The sequence below is a fragment of the Sarcophilus harrisii genome, chromosome 4 (assembly GCF_902635505.1).
Source record: "Sarcophilus harrisii chromosome 4, mSarHar1.11, whole genome shotgun sequence".
NCBI classification, from domain to species: domain Eukaryota; kingdom Metazoa; phylum Chordata; class Mammalia; order Dasyuromorphia; family Dasyuridae; genus Sarcophilus; species Sarcophilus harrisii.
In genome coordinates this window covers 10,086,852-10,109,022 of record NC_045429.1, presented here as the reverse complement: position 1 = coordinate 10,109,022, position 22,171 = coordinate 10,086,852, and the positions used below count along the sequence as shown (strand labels likewise).

General features: G+C 40.4%; 1 protein-coding gene and 1 long non-coding RNA gene across 2 annotated transcripts in view; one reads left to right on the top strand and one right to left on the bottom strand.

Moving 5' to 3' along the window:
• Positions 1-22,171, bottom strand: part of LOC116423728 — a 60,659-nt gene that overhangs the window by 25,504 nt on the left and 12,984 nt on the right. The window contains exon 2 of the long non-coding RNA XR_004234233.1: positions 18,529-18,714. This is a non-coding gene — a long non-coding RNA (uncharacterized LOC116423728). The remainder of the gene's footprint in view (positions 1-18,528; positions 18,715-22,171) is intronic.
• IL23R (interleukin 23 receptor) overlaps positions 1-22,171 on the top strand; it is a 53,834-nt gene that overhangs the window by 28,122 nt on the left and 3,541 nt on the right. Inside the window, exons 7-9 of the mRNA XM_031968910.1 lie at positions 14,512-14,601; positions 18,799-18,904; positions 21,960-22,050. Of these exons, the coding sequence (XP_031824770.1) occupies positions 14,512-14,601; positions 18,799-18,904; positions 21,960-22,050 (287 nt within the window). The remainder of the gene's footprint in view (positions 1-14,511; positions 14,602-18,798; positions 18,905-21,959; positions 22,051-22,171) is intronic.

Below are 22,171 nucleotides of genomic sequence, written 5' to 3'. Positions count from 1 at the left end.
TGTAATCAAGTTTCAAACTCCAGTTTTCTTTTTTCTTTTCTCAAATATTATTGGGGTTTTGTTTGTTTGTTTGTTTTAGTTCTGACATTACTATCAGTTTCCATTTGGCATCAAATCCACTCATTGACCATATCTGAAAATATAAGCCACATCCTATCCCCATAGTGCACTCTCGGTCCCCTGAGAGACAAGAAGCCAGTGCATCTGCACAAGTACTCACGGCTCATTGTGTTGCTCAGAGTTTCAGAGACTTTCACTATCGTTTTCCTTTATATTATTTTGGTCTTTTGATAAATTACTTCACTCTATATCCATTCAAACAAGCAAGCCTCATTTTTTCCTGTATTCTTCATGTCAGTTATTTCAAATAATTCAATTCAGTACATTCATATTCCAAAATTTGCACATCTCTAATTAATGGGAGCCCATTTTTCTTCCACTTCTTGCTACTAACAAAAATGGTGTTATAAGTATTTTTGCATAGGAAGAGAAGAAAACAGACATTTATTAAAACCTACTGTGGAGGGTGTGATCCTGGGCAAGTCACTTAATCTTGTTTGCCTCAGTTGTTCATCTATAAAATAAACTGGAGGAGAAAATGGCAAACCACTCTAGTATCTTTGCCAAGAAAACCCCAAATGGAGTCACAGAGAGTCAGATATAATTGAAATGACCGGACAATGATAACAGGGTTCCTGGTGTTGTGCTAAATGCCTAACAAGAATTATCTCATTTGATCTTCACAGTTACTCCAGGAGATGGGCTTTATTATTATCCCCTTTACAGAAAGGAAAACTGGGGCAAATATTAAGTAATTTGCTGGGGTCACAAAGCTATTACATGTCTGAAACTGGATTTGAACTCAACTTGAAAGTCCAATATTTTATCCACTGGGCCATCATGTTGTTGCATATATGGAACTTTTCCTGACTTTTATCTCCTTGCAGTATATACCTTATTGTGTTATTGTTGGGTCAAAAGCCATCTACAGTTTGTCTTAGTATAATTTTAAATTGTTTCTCAGTATGGGCAGACCATTAATATCTTTACCAGCCTTGTGTTCATGGGATTTTTTCCCACTATCCTCCAGCATCAATGCTTCTCATATTTTGTCATCTTTGCTAACCTGAAAGCTGAGGTATGAAACCTCAAAATTGTTTTAATTTGAATTTTTCTTATTATTAATGATTTGGAACATTTTTCCAGATGTTTGTTGACAATTTGTGGATTTTCATTTGAAACTTAACTATTAATGAGTTCCTGAAATCTTTCAAAGTTGTTTGTCTGGAGACTTGTCATTGTATAAATTGGTCTGGTTCTGTTCATTTCGTTCTTCATCACGTTACAAAAGTTCTCAAAATTGTTTGTTTTTATACACTCGATGTTTTGTGTTATTCTCCTAGTTTTGTTCCATGTCTACTGTGTCGCTTTCTTCATTGCATATCAGCCCATAAAAGTCTTGTCATGTCTCTGTGAACTCTCCTATTTTCTCATTTCTTACAGCTCAATACTATTCTGTCACATTTATATGTCACAACTTATTCAGCTTTCCTCGGCTGATGGATATCTCCTTATTTTCCAGGGTTTTTGCCACCACAAGAAAAGCTGCTGTAAATATTTTCATACAAATAAGACTTTTTTCTCTTTAAAAAAATCCCTTTTCGGTATAAGCCAGTGGTATAACTAGGCCAAAAGGTCTTCACTCTTGAATAACTTTTTATATATAATTCCATTTGGTTTTCCAAAAATAGTTTTGCCCATTCATAGATCCACCAAAAAAAGCAATAATGTTTTCTCATGGACCTTCCAACATTTGCCATTTTCCTTTTTTCTCATCTTTGCCACTCTCATATATACTTTGATATATAGCAAATCTACTTTGCTTTGCAATGCCTGTCTATTGCAATAAATTTGGTTTTTTTCTTTTGTTTTCCAATGGGATGAGATATAAAAGGAAGAGAAAATAGATTATTATTCCTTTTTTAAAAAGAGAGAGAAATGGGCAGAGTGGGAGCGTGCTAGAGATGTAGAACATTGAGGATGAGGTTATCTTATTATTAGTTTCATGTTTATTAGTTTATTACATTACCTTATCACAAGATCTTTTCACAAATTTGGAATAATCTATAAATGTGTATAATGTAGAAAACAAAACAGACCAATAAAATTTTTCAAAAATAAAAAAGAAAACTAATCATTTTTAGAATATTTTCATTTAATGATTTGTTTGGGATTTTTTTGTTTTTGCTTTTCTTCTTCTAGATTATCCTTCACTTTTCTATGCTTGCGGTCCCAATCTGGTGCTCTTTCTTTAGTTTCTTTGGGAAGACTTGGTATCTCAGATTACAGTGTTCTATTCTGCCCATTATTTTTGCCATCCAAAGCACGCAGTCTGCTCTGATAATTCTCATTTCTCTTCTGAATTACTCAGGGATATTGTGTTGTGATTTCATGTTCTCTTCAAATTCTACAGGGTCCTCTGTCTCATCAAGTGTTCCTTTACTTTGCAATATTCATTCATAGATGCCTGAACTTGTTTAGTAGATTTGGAGCCCAGATGTTCTTCTGTTGTTCATGCTTAACCTGTCTGAATATGTTCAAGGTCTTTGAATTTTCTTTTCTTTTCTTTTTTTTTTTTTTTTTTGAGTAATTTGGTCATTTCAACCTTCACTCCCCTGAGTCTGATATTACCCCACCCATGCTCCGACTTTCTTCTCTCAAAGTCAGTTTTCTTGGGGGTTGTTCTCAAAGTATCGCAGCATCTTCTCACACTGGACAATTCATACCTCATAAGCCTAGGTCTCTGCCCCAAGTGGTTTTGGAATGGCTAGAACTGGACCCGGATAGATGTTGTGTTATTTCCTTAAAGCTTGATGGTGAGCTATGATGGTGTGCCTCAACACACACTCAATCCCTGTCCTGTTTCCTATCCTTTATTTCTCTGGTCCAGCACCAACAGTTCAAAGTTTTGCATCACTGGAGCTACTGGGTTGTGGGCCTTGGCAGATTTTAGCTCTTGAAGAGCTATAGCAGTGCTGGCTGCTGGCAAACTCCTAGAGTCTAGAGACAGGGTTCTTTATATTTACAAAGTGAGGTTTGGCATAGGGGGCAGGTTTTGTAAGTCTTGAGTCTGCTAGTGAATACTCATTATGGGTAGCATGGGAAGTACAGGAAGGATGCTGAGTGAACTCCAAGTTAGGGAACATTTGTTTGGGCTTTTTACCTTTTAGATTCTAAATGTTCTATACTGTCAAGATGGCTGAAGTTGTTTATTATTTCTATTTTGGAGATGTTTGAGAGGAAGTAGATGCTTCTTTTCTCCAATTTTTTAAAAAATGATGTGGTATTTTATAGCTAAGATATTATGTCTATCTAGACATTATTGTGGTATAAAGAAGTGTAAGATGTTGATGTATTTTCTTCCAAATTGCTTTATAATTTTCACAGAAATTTTTGCCATATGGTGAGTTTTTGCTCTAGTCCTTGGTGTCCTTAGATTTATCAAGTATTCTTAATTCATTAATCTGAATTACCTAGTTTATTCCATTCATCATTTTGCTTTTTTTTAAACCAATGCCAAATAGTTTCAATTATTACTTATTTGTAGCTTAATTTGATATCTGGAAATGTTGGTTCCTTTGCTCCTACTTTTATTTTATTTTTCCATTGAGATTATTGATCTTTTTTTTCCTTCAGATTATTTTTTATCAATTTGTCTAGTTTGATAAATTAACCCTTGGCAATTCATTGGAAAGACACCAAATATATAAATTAATTTTATAATAATATCATTTCCATTATATTGAACTGGACCAACTATGAACAATAATTATCTTACCAGTGGTTTATCCTTCTTTCTAGTGTTTGAGTGATCTTCATTTATGTCCTGAGATTATCTCAGTAGATTGATTCCCAGTTATTTTATACATTTTGAAGTTAATTTGAAAGAAATGTCTTTTTTCCCCTGCCATTTAATGCTGGATTTTGTAAGTAAAATACAGAAAAACTGATGATTTTCTCTGCATTAATTTTACAATCCACTTCTTTGATGAAACTACTGGATTTTTATATCATCTGCAAAGAAATAATTTTGTCTCCTCTATATTTATTTCTGTTTTTTTTCCTTGTCCTATCACAAAACTAATATTTCTAGAACTATGTTGATAGCTAGTGGTGACAATGAAAAAATCTTTGCTTTACACTGATCTTATTGGGAAGTCTACTTTCCCCCCATTAAACATAATTCTAAATCCTATTTTTATTAATTTTGTTTACCATATTAAGGCAAAAAAAAAAGTTACATAGTCCAGAGTGTTAGACCTGGAGTTAGGTAGATTTATAGCTAATCCTGCCTCAGATATTTGACTGTGTGATTCAGGACAAATCACTCTACCTCATTTTCCTCCTCTGTAACATAGGGATAATAATAGCACCAATCTCCCAAAGTTGTTTCAAGGATAAAAGGAAATAATGTATGGGAAATAAAATGGCAAACACACAAGTCAGAGGCAACTATAGCAAACTGGTTTGGGGAGTTGGTGAGACTGGGTTCAAGTCCTGTTTCTGATACAAAGAATCCTTCCCCTGTCTGGCCCCCAGCTCCTTCCAGAGTGAAATAAAAGGGGAAGCGTGGAGGAGATCCACAGTTCCTGCGAGTTCTGAACCTATTCTGAAATGGTTTGTCATTATAGAAAGACAAATAAAGTTGACGGTTGAGAGTGTTAGAATCCAGTAGTTTCTGATGCCAGCAGAGAAAGCTTTCGTCTTAGCCTTGTTCTCTATTTCATTGGGGTGATGGAGGAAGTACTTAGGGCTGTTTATCCTTTTAATGAGAAGGCAGAGACTGGGAGAGAAGGGGCTGGCAAATTTACAGTCACTAATTAAGTTACCTGTTTCCCAGGTAAAGATTTTGTTGCTACTTGCTGGAGCAAAGGTTCCCACAGAGACTGTTTTAATGATGTCTCAGTCTGCAGGGTTTTTTTTTTCCAGGGTTTTTTCCCCCTCAGTTGGTCTCAAGATCAGGACAAGTAGTAGCAAGTGATTAGTTCCATTTCCCACAAAACCTCACGATCTCCCTAAGCTTTCTGTGCTCTGGGCAGCTGTAGTTGGTAGTCCTGAATTGAGAGCTTAAAAGTCCCAGATTCAAATGTTGTTCTTAGACTTATCCACTAGTGACAATTCATTTATAGCCCTTAGGAGCCTCAATTAAACTATCTGGGGAAAGAGGAGAAATCATACGTAAACCTGTTGTTCATTCCTGACTCTTAGTGACCCCCTTTGGGATTTTCTTGGCAAAGCTACTGGAACCGTTTGCCCTTTCCTTCTCCTGCTCATCCCTAGACCCACCTCCCATGGCTGTTGGCTGAAATGAAGTAATGTTTATAAATGGGATGGCCAAGTTTAAAGTGCCGTTTGAATGTCAGTTAGTTCTGAAATGTTTATCTACAGCTACTTGCGCTTCCAGTTTGTGTTCTATCACCTGCATCACAAATGATCTCAAAGCCATTCTTAGAGATGACCAGTGCGCAGAAAAATGAGAGCACTTACTCAGAATTACACAATTAACAAGCATCTATTGTAGACCCTCCCACCTTGGTGTATTTCCCCTCCAAATTATCAGGGAACTTCAGATTCATTGATAACCCTATAGAGCTGCAGGAGGAACTTTTGTGGAAAAGAATACCTATTTAAAATCTGACCCATCTTAGCAGTAACATGAAAGGGTTTATTTATTTCTGTTATTGTTGCTTAATTGTTGTCTTCTTAAATACATAGAGTTCTCTTACCATGGACACAAAAATAACATTTGCTTAAAATAAAAAATATTTTAAATTATTTAAAAACTCAATAAGGGGCAGCTTAGATGATGCAGTGTATAGAGTATCAACCTTGGAGTCAGGAGGACCCGAGTTCAAATACAGCCTGAGATACTTAACATTTATTAGCTGTGTGACCTGAAGCAAGTCACTTAACCCCAGTTGTTTCACACACACACACAAAAAAAACCAATTTAAGTCAATAATAAAAATAATAAGTATTTACAAAGCACTTACCATGTTTGAGAAAGGTGTTCTAAGTGCTAAGGACATGAAAACAAAAATGAAACAGGTCTTGCCCTCAAGAAGCTTACCTTTTCTTTGGGGAAACAATAACAATAGACTTTTCATTGTTGCTGTTTGTCATTTGTTTTTAAATATGGCCAGTGACATCACAAGGTGATGTCTTGACTCACTCATGAATTGGATTTAAGTGGGGCAGAGTTGCCCAGAGTTGTCAACACAAAATGGGTATTGGGGGATGGAGAAGCTTTATATGCTGGGAGATTCAGGAAGGCTTCCTGGAGAACGTGGAGTTAGATTTAAATAAGCATTTACATGATGCTTTTCATGTTTGCAAAGCCCATTACATGTACAAAAATAATGATAATGATAGCTCATATTTCATAGCACCAATTGTGTGCTAGGCACTGTGCTAAGTACAATTATTATCTCATTTGTTCTTCATAGCAACCTGAGAAATAGGCACTATTTCTATCTTTCTTTTCTCTCATTCGGTCTTTATAATAATCCTATACATATGTACTGATATTATTCCCATTTTACAGATGAAGAAACAGAAACAGATAGTGATTAAATGACTGAGTCGTCTGAGACAGGATTTAAACTTGGGTCTTCTTGACTTTGTGTTTAGCACTTTATCCACTGGATCATCTAGCCGCCTTTGCTTGGACTAAATCTTGAAGGAGATTTGATTTTCTATGAGACAGAGGTGAGGAAAGAGTATGTTCTAGAGCTGAAACCAGCCAGGGGAAGAGTCTAGTGGTGGGAAATGGAGCACCATGTATGAGGAGCAAGAGAAATGAATTGTTATATATTAATATATTATATATCATATTACCTTATTACATGATTGTGTTCAAAGGTATTGATATATTATCATATTATATATTATAAGTGTCGCCAATAGTGCATAGAGCACTGGGTGTGACCCCAGCCAAATTAGCTTAATCTCCGAGTACCTCAGTTTCCTCATCAGTAAAACTCTGGTCCACGTGGACTCTTGGGTCCCATCCAGCTCTAAATGGATGATCCTTTGCTTTACCCATGAAATAAAGACTTGCCTTCTTCTCAAGATTATCTCAAAGCTATAATTTTGGCTTTTGTTGAGATGCTTCTGTTGTTTTTAACCCCCATTTGAGTCTGTGTGATCTGCCCACTTCTTCTTAGCAGAGCACACTTTCTAAGAGTTGCCATTGGTTCAGAACTTCTCAGCAACAAGCTAGCAGTAGGGCTGAAAAGGGGGTCAGTGTGCCAGCCTTGCGTCCCTAATAGAAACAAATATTTTCTCTGTCCTGGAACACGCTCTGCTCAGAGTTTCCATCATCTCCACAAATAACAAACTGGATGATAACAGAACACTTGGAAACATGTTTTCAGAGCTCTCCCTGGCCGTGAGTTTCCCCAGAGAAGTAACTACAGGCAACCGGACAAAGAGGGAGCATTCATTCAGTAACTAGACCCTGCTCCTGTTGTCCACCCTGTCCCCTGCAAGTCTGGTGTAATAACAGCTGACATTTGGAAAGCCATGGAGAGGTTCCCAGGCACTGCTGTAGCTTGTCTTAGTCCAGCCTCTGGGCAACCCTGGGAGAAAGACATGTGCCCCCTTTTACAAAGGGAGACACGCACCCCCTTTTACAGACAAAGAGAGCCTCCCATACAGGGGTTGTCCTGTTGTCTCTTATCTGAACTAAAATGCATCAGCTCTCACTGGTCCCCTTGCCTCTAGTCTACACTGCCCACCCCTTCCCTTCATGTCCACAAACCCCCATCGCATCCTTCTCTAAGGCAGCCGGATATCCCTAAAGCCGAACTCTGTTCAGGTTGCTTCCCTGTTTATAAAGTTTCCGTGGCTTTCCGTGGTCTCATGGATAAAATACAGCTTCATGTCTGAAGCCTCCACAGCCTGGCTCCAAGCTCCCCTTCCATGCTGATCTCACACTTCATGTATCTCCTTGTCCACCTACATGTTGCTGTTCCTTCCCAGAACATGAACTCCCCAAGGTTCTGAACTCTTCTGATTTTGATTCTACACCCAACATCTTCCACAGAGGGAAAGTCACGTCCAATAGAAGTGCTGGTCGTTATGATCCTGCATATACATAGATGATTTTTCTCTAATCAGCATCTCATACTGGGAGCGCCCCATATTGGGGGAGCCAGAACTTGAGCTGAGGCAGAAGTCTGCTTCATTGCCTTCCCTGGAAGCATATTCCTCCTTCCCTCCACAAGCTTTTGGGGAGCCCCCGCCAGGCACTGGGCTAAACCCTGGGCCAACCCACACAAAGAAAGTCTCCCTTCTCCAGAGGCTTCCAGTTTACATAAATATGTACAAAATAATGTAAATGGAATAAATACAAATAACCCTGAGGTATTAGAGGGAATCTAAGGGGTTACATTCAAAGAACCCCCCAGTCTTATTGGGGGGAGGCAAGAAATCCATTTATATATCCACACATGCTCACAGATATACACATATATATACACAGATACTCACATATACACACCTATATACACTCACATACATATACATCCACACCTACAATATACACATACACCCCCCCCCCACATATATACCCCATAATGAGAAAAAGGTAACCCTAGAGAAGACTGAGCCGGCTCCAGTGTTTGTCCCACTCTCTGTAACGAAAGAATCTGTCACTGGGGCTGCTTCTTGACCCTAAGTGAAGCTGGTCCTTAGGAAGCAGATAAGCCATTGCTGGGCTCATACTTTTCAGCATTTGCCTTTCCCTGTATCCCCAGTGGATAGCCTGGCTCCTGGCACATAGTAGGTGATTAATAAATGCTTGTCGACCGATTGACTAATTGGTAGAACCCACCAGAACTTCTGCTTATTTTGTTTAGCTTTTGAGGACCCAGAGTCACCCGGATGCCATAGGGAGAACTCAGAGAAAGACTCTGGAAGGAAGGCTCGACATTGGTGAGCTCACAAATGGTCCCACAACATCCAACCACTCCAATTTTACTTGTACCTTGTTTGGATACCTAACAGAGTGTTCTGCATACAGTTGGTGACTTATGATTGTTTGTAGAATTTAATTAATTGTGTAAAAGGAAAGGAATATTGACCTAATGTTCTCTGTTGTGGTTTGCAAGATTTGACTTCCAGCAACATTGTAAACACAAGAGCATAGCTGTTGAGCTGGAAGGCACCTCAGGGACCATCTAGCCTAACTCCTTTATTTTAAAGATGAGAATCTGGGGGTCCCAGGGGTAAGGAACTTCTCAAGCTAGCATAGTTGTTGTAAAATGACATAGGATCTGTTTGGCTCAGTGCAAATCTTAAAATACAATATAAATTATGACAAAAGTCTGATATTATTATTATTATTATTATTATTATTATTATTATTACACCCCTGATGTCCTCTCTAAATTAGAGAAAGTGAGGGAAATGGTCAGTATGTTGCATGAACAACCTCTGGTGAACTTAGGATCACAAATTTAGAGCCAGAGAATCCAATAAGTCCAATTCCTCTCATGTTATAGATGAGGAAATTGGGACAAAGGGGCCTACATGATTGGGCCATGGTCACACATCTAGAATGCATCTGAAGCTGAATTTGAACTCGGGTCTTCTTGCCCCTCAGGATGCAGGCTGGGCAGGCGTGGATGGGTAGCTATCTGTGTGGTTGGAGGGAATGGTCGTGAATCCACTGGAATGTTTGAATATTTTAATACTACTAATGCTATCTACTTTCCTAGTGGTTTTTTAAGTGCTATAGAGTTTGTCAGGCCGATAAGAGAAATCTAGCATGGCGGACAGAATGCTTTCCCGGGGCAGGAGACTTTCCTCTTCACCAATGTTGGACAGTCTGAGCCATTTTTTTCTTGGGGAGAGAGAAGCCCTTAGAAGTGTCTGCATCTGAGGCAGATTTCTATTCAAAAAAGGGGGGAAACTTGCTTCGAATCGGAGCTGTCCCAAAGGAGAGGGAGCTGCCCCGGAGGTCCCAGATCTCCCCCCCCCCCACTGGAGGGCTTCTTGCCAAGGGACAGAGCAGCCCCGAGGGCTCATGAGGCCCCTTCCAGGTTGAGCAGCTTCCTGAGAATCGGCTCATTGTGGTCAAAACTGAAATTTCACTCCCTTGTCGCTTACTGAAAGGAAAATCATTTCCCCTGGCAGGAAAAAGTGAGTGAGAAACAACTTTCATGTTCAACGATTTACACCAGCCTCTTGATAACCATTTGTGTGGCCAGCCTTGTGTGAAGAAGGAGCTCTGGGAAACACCACAAGCAAATAAAAAGATGGCCCTTCTCCAAGAGAAGCTGACTTACTGGGTGGGGGAGGGCATGAGTGAGGGTCATGTCCAAGGTACCCACGGGGGAAGCTTTCTGCTCCCCACAGAACGAGAATCGAGAGACCCTTGGGTTTTGTACAGGCTGCCTGGGATTCCCCCCTTCTCATTGCTGCCTCTTGAAAATGCCCAGAAGTCTGTCAGGAGCCCACCTCCTACCTAAAGGCTTCCCTGATCACCTGCACTCTCTCCCTCCTTTGATTCATCTTAAATATTCTTCGTCTATACATATATTTTCCCATTGTAGGCTATGAGAGGGAAGCCACCCTGCTTTTACTGGGGATATGACTGCAGAGATCCTAAACATCCTCACTGAAATGATTTTAAATGGCTCCCAGTTTTCTCTCCTTTCTACAAACCATCTCTGCGAGGTTTGTTCAAAAGCCCCAACTTCGTTAAGCCCTCCTGACTTTTTCAGCTGGGGCGGGGGGCGAGGGGGGGGTCTCTCCCTCTGGCTGGTTTTTAATTATTACAGAGTATTTTCTTTGGGGGATGGGACCTGTGATTACCGAGGTGTTGGGAACTCCCAGGGGAACAACGCCCTTTACCAAAGCAAAGGCTGCACCTCCTCTGCCATCTTGGAGCCTTGATGGGGCACAGAAGGGGCTGGCGGCTTGTCCACTCTTACCCAGCCAGGATGCTGCACGGGCAGGTCCTGAACCCAGGACTTGATTTCTGAGACCCACCTCACTTACTGAGAATACTTTGTGTGTCTCTCTCTCCTCAACCCTGTGGATTATAAACTCCTAGAGGGCGGGAACTACTTGGATTTGGGATTTGCATCTGAGGGTCTTAAACTTGCCTACCTGGATGACCCCACCTGAATCCTGGCCAGGTAAAGGTCTCCAGGCTGGGACACGCAGGCGCCACGAGGGGGCAGCAGACTCCTCCCTCACAGCTTTGCTGGAATTGGCTCGGGATTGATTCTCTGGTGAAATTATCCCTTCCTAACCCAACATCTCCTTAAAATTAATGTAACAGTTCTGGCCAGTTTGGAAAAATGGGGACAAATGGGCTGGGAAGGAGCTTTGGTTTCCTTTAAAACCAATTAGGATGCAAAGTTCTATTGAAAGCCCATGAACCCAAGTCACCAATAGCACACACCTCTTTAAGGTCCACAAATGAACACCTTCATTCTAGATCTGCCAGGGAGATAGAGCAAGTATTGTCACTCCCATTTTGCAGATGGGGAAACTGAGGTACAAAGAAATTAAGGGATTTCCCCAGAGTTACTGAGCTAAATGTCTGAGCCTCTCTCTTCCCATTGCCTCCAATGATTGCATGTTCAAACCGGAGCCTTTCCACCTTAGGCTGGTTCCTTGCTGGTTGGAGGTCAAGGTTGGACTGATTGCTCTTTTTAGCTACATGGTGTCCCCAAAGTCTCTGTGCTGTATTAAATTTTAACAGGTATGAAAATTAATAGCTATTAAAACTGGTAAAATTTTCAAATACTTCCAGGACTTTATATAGAGACCTAAAAGCATGTCTGATAGTTTCAGCCAATTACAAGCTGTTTCCAATGGAGAACCATCTTTCTTCATCCAATATTTAAAAATGTGAACCTTCTTTATTGATCAAAGGGTTGTCTCACAACTCGTTTCAAAACTATGGATTCATGTGGTTCGATCCACAACTATGGATTGGATGCCTCCATTGCAGTTGAGGTATCTAAGTCTTCTGTGATTGATTGCCTGGGCTTAGGACAGAGCCCCACTCTTCCTTATGTACCTTCTTATTAAGGTGTCTCCCCATTAGACTAAAGCTTCCTGAATCTAGAGGCTGCTTTTCCCTTTCTTTGGCTCTTCCCTGTTTAGCAGAGTAAGACACTTAATAATCTTTGTGAACTTACTGGTAGAAAAACTACTGTAGCTGACCTTGAAATAACATTTTTAAATTTACAAATCATTTTACAACATGGAGCTTCACACTGTCCTGGGAAGTGCCATAAACATTAATATCCCATTTTACAGATGAGGAAGCCGAAGGTTAAAATGATGAAGTGATAAAAGATCACACAGATACTGGTAGTGCTTTCTCCAGTCATTATCAATCCCAAAAATCTGGGTTCAAATCCCATATCAGATACTCTCTTTGTGCGATTCCGAGTTAATCATTTCAGCTCTTGGCCTCAATTTCCTCATTCATAAAAATAATTGGACTGTCTTAAGGCTCAGATGAGATGATTCATTTAAAGCCTTTTGTGAACTTTAATATTAATATAATTTTATTAACATAAACAGGATTAATTAATTAATAGGCATAAATATGATTAATTATAACAATAATAGCTAGCCATTATATAGCGCTTTAAGGCTGGCAAACTACTTTACAAATGTTCTCTCTCTGATCCCTACAACAATAAAAGATGCTATCATCCCCATTTTACAGAGGGACAAACTGAGCAGTCGAGGTTAAGTACACTTTTAAGCTTTAATTGTTTCAGTAGCTATCAAAACTTAAAACTGCACCTGAGTTTTCATTTGAATTCAGTCAGATAGACTCCAGGTTGAGACAGTTTTATACTTTTATTTGTAAAATGGAGGTAACTGGTGACTTTCTCTTGGGGTGGTTGTGAGGTAGATAGTATATGGAGCCATCTATGATTGTCTAAAAATTCTCTTTCAATGGTGTATTGGGATGATGGCCATGAATATTCCATGACTCACTAATGTACACAATTCCAAAAAGTGAACCAGATCAAGAAAGAATGGAAAACAACATCATATTTCAAGGAATCATTTTGAAACAAAGACATACATTTTTTTGCATGTAGGAAAATCCTTGTAACGAGGAAATTGTTTTCTTGCAACAGGAAAGGATCTTTCAGTCCTGCTGGGCTGATTCTTTCAGCAAAATGCCCTCTTCATTATGTTCAGGAAGCCATTTAGCAGAGACCCATACTCGATTAAGCTATTCCCAAAGACATTCCCCCCGGGACTGAACAAAGCTGTTTTTCAGAAATCTGAAAGCTCAGTTTTAAAAGAACTCTGCCTGGGGAGAGAACACGGTGTATACTTTGTGGGAACTCTGCAGTAATAATGCACACATCTCAGATACATTATTCTCCATGGCTCTAAGTGTAAATTTTTTAAAGGGATAATTTGGACGTAGAATAATTCAAAATATCAGGATGATCAAGCAATTAGGGTCTGAGTTTCAGAGAATCAGAAAAAACCCTTGAGAACTTCTAGAAAATGGCCTCTCATTTTATACATGAGCAAATGAACACATGGGACAGTTCAGGTGACTTGCTCAAAGTCACACAGTCATCATCAAAAATGGAACTTGACCCTAGGTCCCGAAGCCAGAGTCGTCACTATTTCCACCGAACCATGCAGCTTCTAGCTTCTACATTAGGAGAGAGATGATTTTTAAAACTGCTTTATGGAATTTCTCCTGCCTTGATCTTGGGCAGCTTTTAAAGGAGAATCATGGGTAAAAAAGAAAAAAAAGTTCCAGGACACTGTGGTCAGCCAGAACATCTGCTGCTAGAAGTGCCCCCTTTCTCCTTCCTTTGCTCCCTTCTCTTTCCCCACAGTCCCGGCTTCTTAAGATCTTTTATTACGGTCCATGTTGGTTTCCCCAGCAGGTTCACCAGTAAAGGCTGATTCCCAGGGTCTCTGGTGAGAGGGAGAACAATCTTTAGCAGGATCCCTGCCCTGCTTTGACATTTCCTGAAATGCCAGCTAGACAAAAATGGGCTTCTTTTGCAAAGCCAACAAAGGGGAACGGCCTCCTGCCCATTTTGGAAGGCTGGGGCAGCTTTGGAGATTCAAAGAAACTCAGCGTTATTACCACATGGGGAGGAGTAAGCTATCTTCTGCTCCAGGTCTTGTGGCCCCGGGCCATAAAGCTCCGTGGGTACTTTCAGTCCCGATGCCTTCAAGATCAATAAAAGTCACATTCTAATTTTCTTGTCACTAAGCAGTTTTTAGAGGCAGGCGGTATATATTTTCTTTCTGGTTTCCCTGACCAGAAATATTCATGTAAAGGCTCTTGCTTTTAATTCACCTTCCAAGCAGTAAAAGTTGCTGGTTTACTTCCCTCATCACCAGGCAAGTAGAAAAACTGGTTTTCAAGCCAGTCTCCAACCTCGGGCATAATGTCACCATGCTAACCTTGTTTTCTTTTTCTTCCAGCTCCCCAGGTCTCCTTGGAACCATTCCAAGATGAACCTGGTCATATTGTTTCTCCAAGTGCTTTCATCTTTAAAGACCATTTGGTTTCTGGTAAGAATAATATAATTCGCATTTCCTCAGTGCTCTGAAGGTGAGCACATCAGTCTTGTGAGATGGGGAGTCCACATTCCCATTCTGAAGATGGGGAAACTGAGGTCCAGGATCACAAAACTATTAAGTGCTGGAGTTGAAAAATGAACATTTAGAACCAAGGGAAGCGTGTAGGATTTGGAGCATCTGGAGTTGGCAAAGCCAAGAAAAATAAAACCGATTCCTGTCTTCCAGGAACTTATATTCTAATGGTCTCCTTTTCCTCTGTTCAAAATTTCAACCATTTAGTCCATGAATTCTTCCAAGCTGCACCATTAACCAGGGACGCTCTCTTGGACCTTTTTCTCCCTCTCTGTTATTTCACTTGATGATCTCATCAGGATTTGGTGATTATTTCTACGGCAACAATTCTCAAACCCTAACTTCTCTGCTGACTTCAGCCTCGCTTCTTCAGCTGTGGACACCTCAGTCTGGATGTCTTGTAGACATCAAACTCCTCAGGTTCCTTATCTTCCCCTCCCCCCAGATAGGGAATATTACTTTTGGGGATCCCACCATCTTCCTAGTCCCTCAGTTCAAACTTCAGGCGTCATTCTGGGCTCCTCATTCTCTTCCACCACTGCCCCACCCCATAATCAATCTATTGCCGAGCCCTGATGCATTATCTCTGGAATTCACCCCCTTCTCTCCTCTGGCACTGTCGCCACCCTGGTGCAGACCCTCATCCCCTCGCACTTGGACTATGCCGAAAAGCTGCTGCTGGGTCTGCCCACCTCAGTCTCTCTCTGTCCACTCCAATCCATCTATTAAAGGGATTTCTTAATAAATATCTTATGTCACTCCCCTACTCAATAAACCCCAGTGGCTCCCTATTATCTCTAGCATCAAAGAAAAACAATTCTCTGTTTGGCAATCGTGGCATCTATGATCTACCTCCTTCCCTCTTCTCATACCTTTCTCCCTCCAGGCTTCTCCAGCTTCCCTTAAACCCTAGCTCAAACAGCAGCTTCTACAAGGGGCCTTTCCCTCTGTCTCTTAATTCTGGTACTTTCCTTCTCTTAATTATCCTCTGGTTATTCTGCATTTTGCTTATTTGTGCATATTTGTCTGCCATCCCTCTCCTTAGATTGTAAGCTGAGACTGGGAATTATCTTTACTTTTTTTTTTTTTTTTTGCATGGATCAATAAATCAATTTATTAATGTACTGAGTACTGGGGATACAGATGAAGGTAAAAGATTGTCACTGACCTCAAGAAGCTTATAATCTAATGGAGGAGACGACCTGGACACACGAATATATGCAGAACGACAATAATAACAGGAAGAACAACAATGACTAGGCTTTATAGCATTTTCAGCCTCGAAAAGGTGCCTTATATGTTATCTCATTTATGATAACCCTGGAGGTTGGTGCTATTATTATCCCAGTTTTAGAGATGAGGAACTTGAGACTGAGAGAGGATATTTGGCTCAACCACACAACTAGTAAGTGTCTGAGGCAGGAATCGAACTCAGATTCTGCCGATCCACCATTCTGTATCGCCACAGTGTCCCTCAGCTGCCAGAAGTCTTGTAGGGATAGAACCTATAGCATATGGGGTTGAGAATTAGGAGTGGGGGAATGACACTTTGGTTGTGAGCCTGGGTAACTAGGAGAGCAATTCTCTCCCTGGTTGGCTGGTTTCCAAATGGACAGAGAACCACTAATGACTACTCTGCGGCTCCATCATCTTTCAATCAGCCCAAATCCATTCAGCTGTCCTTTTGCCAAGAATACGGCTCACTTTTTTTCCCTACAGCGATAACTTGGAAGACTTTATTAAATTCTTTGCTGAAATCAAAGAAAATTATATTTACAGCATTTCCCTAACCCATCGCTCTAATAACCTTATCGAAAAAAAATTAATTTGATCTCTTTGGACAGCTCATCCTCTTCCTCAATGGAATATTTTTGGATCTTCAGCCTTTCTATCCTGACAAGTTCCCTTTCCAGGCTGACTTCCCTTGAAGCCATAAAATGATATATAAGCTTTCTCTGAACCCTTTAGAGCCAGCTTTCTCCCCAAAATGGGCCATTTGCTTAATGATATCTAACTTTCTTCTATCTTTTTACTGCAAATTCTAGCTACTTTTTCTCATACTTATTATTTTCACACCAGCAACTTGTCCTTGTTGGAGGGTTTTCACCTTGATGAAATCACGAGTCTTTTGAAGTATTAAAGATATGGGCCATCTTTTTATGCTTCCTTCTTCCTTCTCCCCAGTAGATTATAAATATCTTCAGGGCAGGACCTGGGACTCTTCACCTTTAAATCTCTCTGCAGTGCCCATGGCTAGACATACATCAGAGATAGTTAACAGATGAACAAACCTAGGGCTAAGATCGGCACTCCTAGGTCACCCAGGAGATCCAGTTTATGGCTGCCCACCTAAAGGCTATGCCTTTTAGGAATCATGTGTTCCTAGAGAACCTGAGTTCAGATCCCATTTATCCTATTTATGACTTTACTCTTCTGGGCGTTAGCTTTGTTCTCTGAAAAGGGGACATGTTTGGAATAGATGGAATGACTTCTAATCTGCCTCTGAATTCTGCAATTTCTCCACTTCACCCCAAGACTAGTCAACAAGCATTACGTGACGACTTTGTGCAAATCACTGTGTTGGAGGCCGAAGCTTACAAACCGAACATGGAAAACGGCCTCTGGTCTCAAATTGAGGGAGGGGTTGAAAAATCTATCAAGGAATGAAATGTATCAGAATGCTTAATCTTCCAGCATAATATCCTCTAGGTATGTAGTAGGTCTGGAGATGTTGAGTAATATTGGATGAATAATGAATAAATGGAAGGATGGAGAGGGAGTAATGGTTGAACCGAGAGATGGACAAGTGCATGGATAGAAAAATGGATAGTTGGATGGATGGACAAATGAATGTATTCACATCTAAAATTGCCCTGCTTTATAATCTAATAAAAAGGCAATGTAGATGCAAGACTGCTGGGGGGGGGGGTGTCATTCCTCTAGTTCTGTTAAGATAGAAATAATGTTCTTTTTACTCCCAGATTGGAAGGAATGATCTTTTTACCTTGAAAATGGAGGCATATTGAACACGAATGTTTTTAACCTTGCGTGAGAAGTAAACAATAACAGCAACAACCAAAACAGCAAATCCAAGCCACAGCCACAACAGAAGTTAATTTTGCTACCTATGAAGGGTGATTGGGAATTTTCTCATGGGTCAGACAAACCAAATAAGGTGCTTAACTAAAAAGGACCCCAAAGAAAGATGCAAACACAAGCACAGAAAGGTATTGAACCTGACCACATTTTCAGAATTGCACCTCTAGAAACTAACATCAAACCTCCATGCACGTAATTGTTCTGAAGTGAAAAGTTGTTTTCAGAAAAGAACTTTCCTTACCAAAAGAGAAGCTCTCCATCATGCATGAATAAAAAAAGAAACTAAAAAGTAATTCAAACGTTGATTCTTACACTTGATCAGTTATTGGATCATTGCCCTTTGCCATTGGATCATTTTTGGATCTATTATTATTCTTACACTTGATTCATATTGTAACGGAGAAAAGTAATCCTATTTCAAAAGAAAAAAAAAACTCTTTTCTCTCCTATTCCCAATGCATTTACTTAGTGTGGTGGATTAGTCAATACTCATGGAATATGGAGGAATGGGGAGGGATTGATTTGTTTCCAACTTTCTATTTTAGCCCTTCCCTCCAACGTCATTGTTTTCTCAACCCAGAAGAGTTTGCTTGGAATGGAACCCACTCTCCCATGTGTCTGTCCTAACAGTAATGCAGTTCACATGCTTTAAGAATCAGCCCTTCTTTCAGGCTAAAGAGGAGAATAGCATTGCCATTGGCCTCCTATATACTTTTGCGTTGTCCCTTGACTTCACACTAATCATACCTCCATTGACCGTTCCCATCAATTTCCAGTGATTTTCTCACATCTCCAGGCTCCCAATGGCTCTTTGCCCTGGAATTCACAATGAGTCTCCAATATGTGGCTGGGTATAAAGATGGAAGCCCATAAGGCAGAATGCTCTTTCTTCTCACCCTCTTCCAGAGATGTCCATAGTCTGTACAATGCAAACTGAAGAGAGAAAGCAGAATCTGTAACATTATTCAGCTGTAGCAAAAGTCAAACACTTCTCTTTTTTCATTTCCCCCTTTTCAGGCAAAAGAAATCCCACCACTGGACTTTTGTCTGGAATGGTCCTCGGTATCACTGTGCTGTCTACTCTTTTCTTGACCGTGATATTTAAACAATCCCTCCGACTCAGGTAAGTGTGTACAGGACTTATCCTGTCAATTCTCCCTCCAACTTCAGGTCACCAAACAACCAATTGATGTCTGTCTACACAAGACCAAACCATATTTGTTCAGCCAGGCAATTTTATGAAAAATAATTTTTAATCACACTCAACAATTGCTTTAACTTTTCCCAGTCAACTGCCTGAATGGATTCTTAAGTTGACTCAAATGTCTCTATCAAATAACATTCATGCGCCAAGAAATTGTTCAGGATTCAGTAACAGAATGAAATAGTCTTTTCTTTCAAGGAATTTATATTCTGTCAGAAGAGATAATGTATAGAGAGAATAAATGCAACCTGAGTAAGACAGGCTTGGACCATCATCAGAATATCAAAGCTTTTGCCATTTTGAAGGCATAGGGCTGGGGTCAGTCTGAGGGGCTGAATCTCCCAACTTCAATGAGGAGCTTACTCTTGTTTCTTTCCTCTTTAACCAAACTCCTCCTCCTCTGTTCTTCCATCGAGAAGGTAAAATTTTACTAAATGTTCTTTCCATGTTTGCAAAAGAAAAATTATTTTAAAATATTAAACCAACAACAATGAAGATGATGCATCCAGATCTTAGTAGGGACACTTCAGAAGTGAAGGTGACCCCAACTCAAAACATTCTTTGGAGCTCCTGTGATTTCTGTGACTTTTATGAATGAATTTTGTGTTACTATCCGTCAAAACATGATCATGTCTGATTTTTCCTTATACAGCAAGATAACTGTATAAAGATGTGTACATATATTAGATAAACTTGTTAAAATATATGTTGAAACACATAGTAGATTACTTGCCATCTAGGGGAAGGGGGGAAGGAGGGGAAAATTTGGAACACAAGGTTTTGCAGGGGTCAGTGGTGAAAAATTATCCGTACAGATGTTCTGAAACTAAAAAGCTTTAGTTAAAAAGAATGATCATAATTTCTAAAAGGAAATGCCATTTCTGGAGGTGTGGACAATAAAGTTATAATTGAGATTAAAAGAGGGTGGAGAATCAGGAGAGAACGGAATGGGAAAAGGGAGGAAGGAGTGAAAGTGCAGGAATCTTCTAGCATGGTAGAGATCCAGCTAACATCACTGCTCCCTAAAGAAGTGGGTCACGTCATTGGACCTATGTTGGTCTGTATGGGAAGCCTCTTGGGATTTGATAAAACTACTGTTTCTGCCGCTTACTATGTGTGTTCTTGAGGAAGGCACCTGCTAAACCTGAAAGCTAGGGTCTCGGTTTCCTTTTTCTATAAAACAGAGATAATCATATTTATAATAGCTCCTCATGGAGTGTTGTGAGGAAAGAAACGGGAAGGTTGGACTCCGGGGCCCTGTGAGGATTGATGAGGAATTGGGAGCCCCTAGGCCAGAGAAAAGAAGACTGGGGTGGGGGTCTTCACATGTTGGGAGACCTGTCATTTAGAAGAAGAATTAGGCTGTTTTCCCCCAGAGGTCAAGACCAGGAGCGATGGCAGAAAGAAAGGCCAGCCTGATGTCCGAAAAACTTTCCCAACGGCGATCCCACATGGGAATGGGCTGCCCTTGGGAGGGAGAACCCTCCCTGGAGGGTTCACTGGAGACTTCAAAGCAGAGGCTCCTTGTGGGTGCCCCGTAGAAGGGAATCTTCTGTTCCTGGCCGAGGGCTCCGAGCTGGCTTCTGTAATTCTGTAATAACATTTCAAGCATTAAATGACCCAGATAGAATCAGATTCACCAAAGCTGTCAGGAGACAGACTCGGAAGCTGCTCCTTCATTTCAGGCTGCCTTTAATTAAGCCTGGCAGCAGCCCCTGGAGACTTTGTCCTTAACCAGACTTTACATAAAATCATTAACATTGAAGTCACAAACCAAGATTCCCAATTAGCTTCATGGGACCAATAGGAAACCGCGTCACCAAAGACCAACCTTTAGTTGGCAAGGAGAGCTAGAGCCCGGGTGCGACAGGAAATGTTTTTAAATTTCTTAGTACATTGGGGGGAAAGACAGAAAGAGACAGAGACACAAAGACAGAGAAAGAGACAGAGAGAGACAGATGGAGACACACACACACACACACACACACACACAGAGAGAGAGAGAGAGAGAGAGAGAGAGAGAGAGACAGAGAAATGAGAGACAGAGAGACCCAGAGACAGAGAGAGAAAGGAACATGATTCTAAAACCAAGCTAATTGTTTCACATAGGAAAACATCCTGTTATTAAATGATCAAGTGGAAATTATTTCTCAAATCCTCATACAGGAAAGAGAAATGAAAAAAAAACATGGGAAATATTTCCAATAATGGTGTGTGGGAGCCCATTTTGGGTACCTCCTCAGCAGCCTAGTGCTTTGTCCTGAAGCTTCCACAAGGCTGTTCTCATTCAGTCTTTATCCATGAATCGATAAGCATCTCTCTGAAGAGCAGAGTGCCCTGGAGCTCTGTGCTGGGTGGAGGGCAAACAAAGTCAGCAGCAAAGCAGCCTCACCCCCTAGGGAACTTACAGCTCAGATGGGAGAGAAACAGCCACATTTAGTGGGAATGTACAAAATATGTTGATAGCAGAAACAAGATGTTGGGGAAAGGTGAAGGCAGAAGAAGGAAAATCAGGAATAAGGTTCATAATCTGGGTCAGAGAATTTTTAAATTATTATTTTGATAACTATTTTAAATTGATATGTATTTATTAAGCACCCACTGCATGTCAAGTACCGTGGTGAGCACAGAAAATACAAAGAAAGGCAAAAATGGCCCCTGTCCTCAAGGGGCTTACACTCTGGGATGGGGGGGACAACAAGTAGCGAGGTACCTTAACCAGGGGTCCATAAACATGGCTTAAAAATAGTTTGAATGAGAAGACAAGTATTTACTCCTATAATATATCAGGCCTTGTGCTATGCACTTTATAAATATTATCTCATCCCTGCCCAGGCCATTTTGGACTCTGCAGTTTGGCTCCTTCCTTGGATACTGTCACATTTGGATAGAATTGAAATCAGATACTCTATAGCCAAAAACTTCTTGTGAGATTTCACCTGGACTATTTTGTTTTTGTTTTTTGTTTTTTCAGAATTAAAAGAAGACTCCTGTTGTTCCTACCAAATTGGCTCCATGAAGACATTCCCAACGTGAGAAATAGTTGTGCCATGAAAACCTTGGAGGTAAGAACTGACAAAATCGATAATGTTGGATGGGGGTGGGGGGATTGGAGTGACTGTTCTGTTGAAAATATTTGCTTAAAAATTAGTATCCAGCTAGGAAGGAGGCAAAGATAAGCAAGAT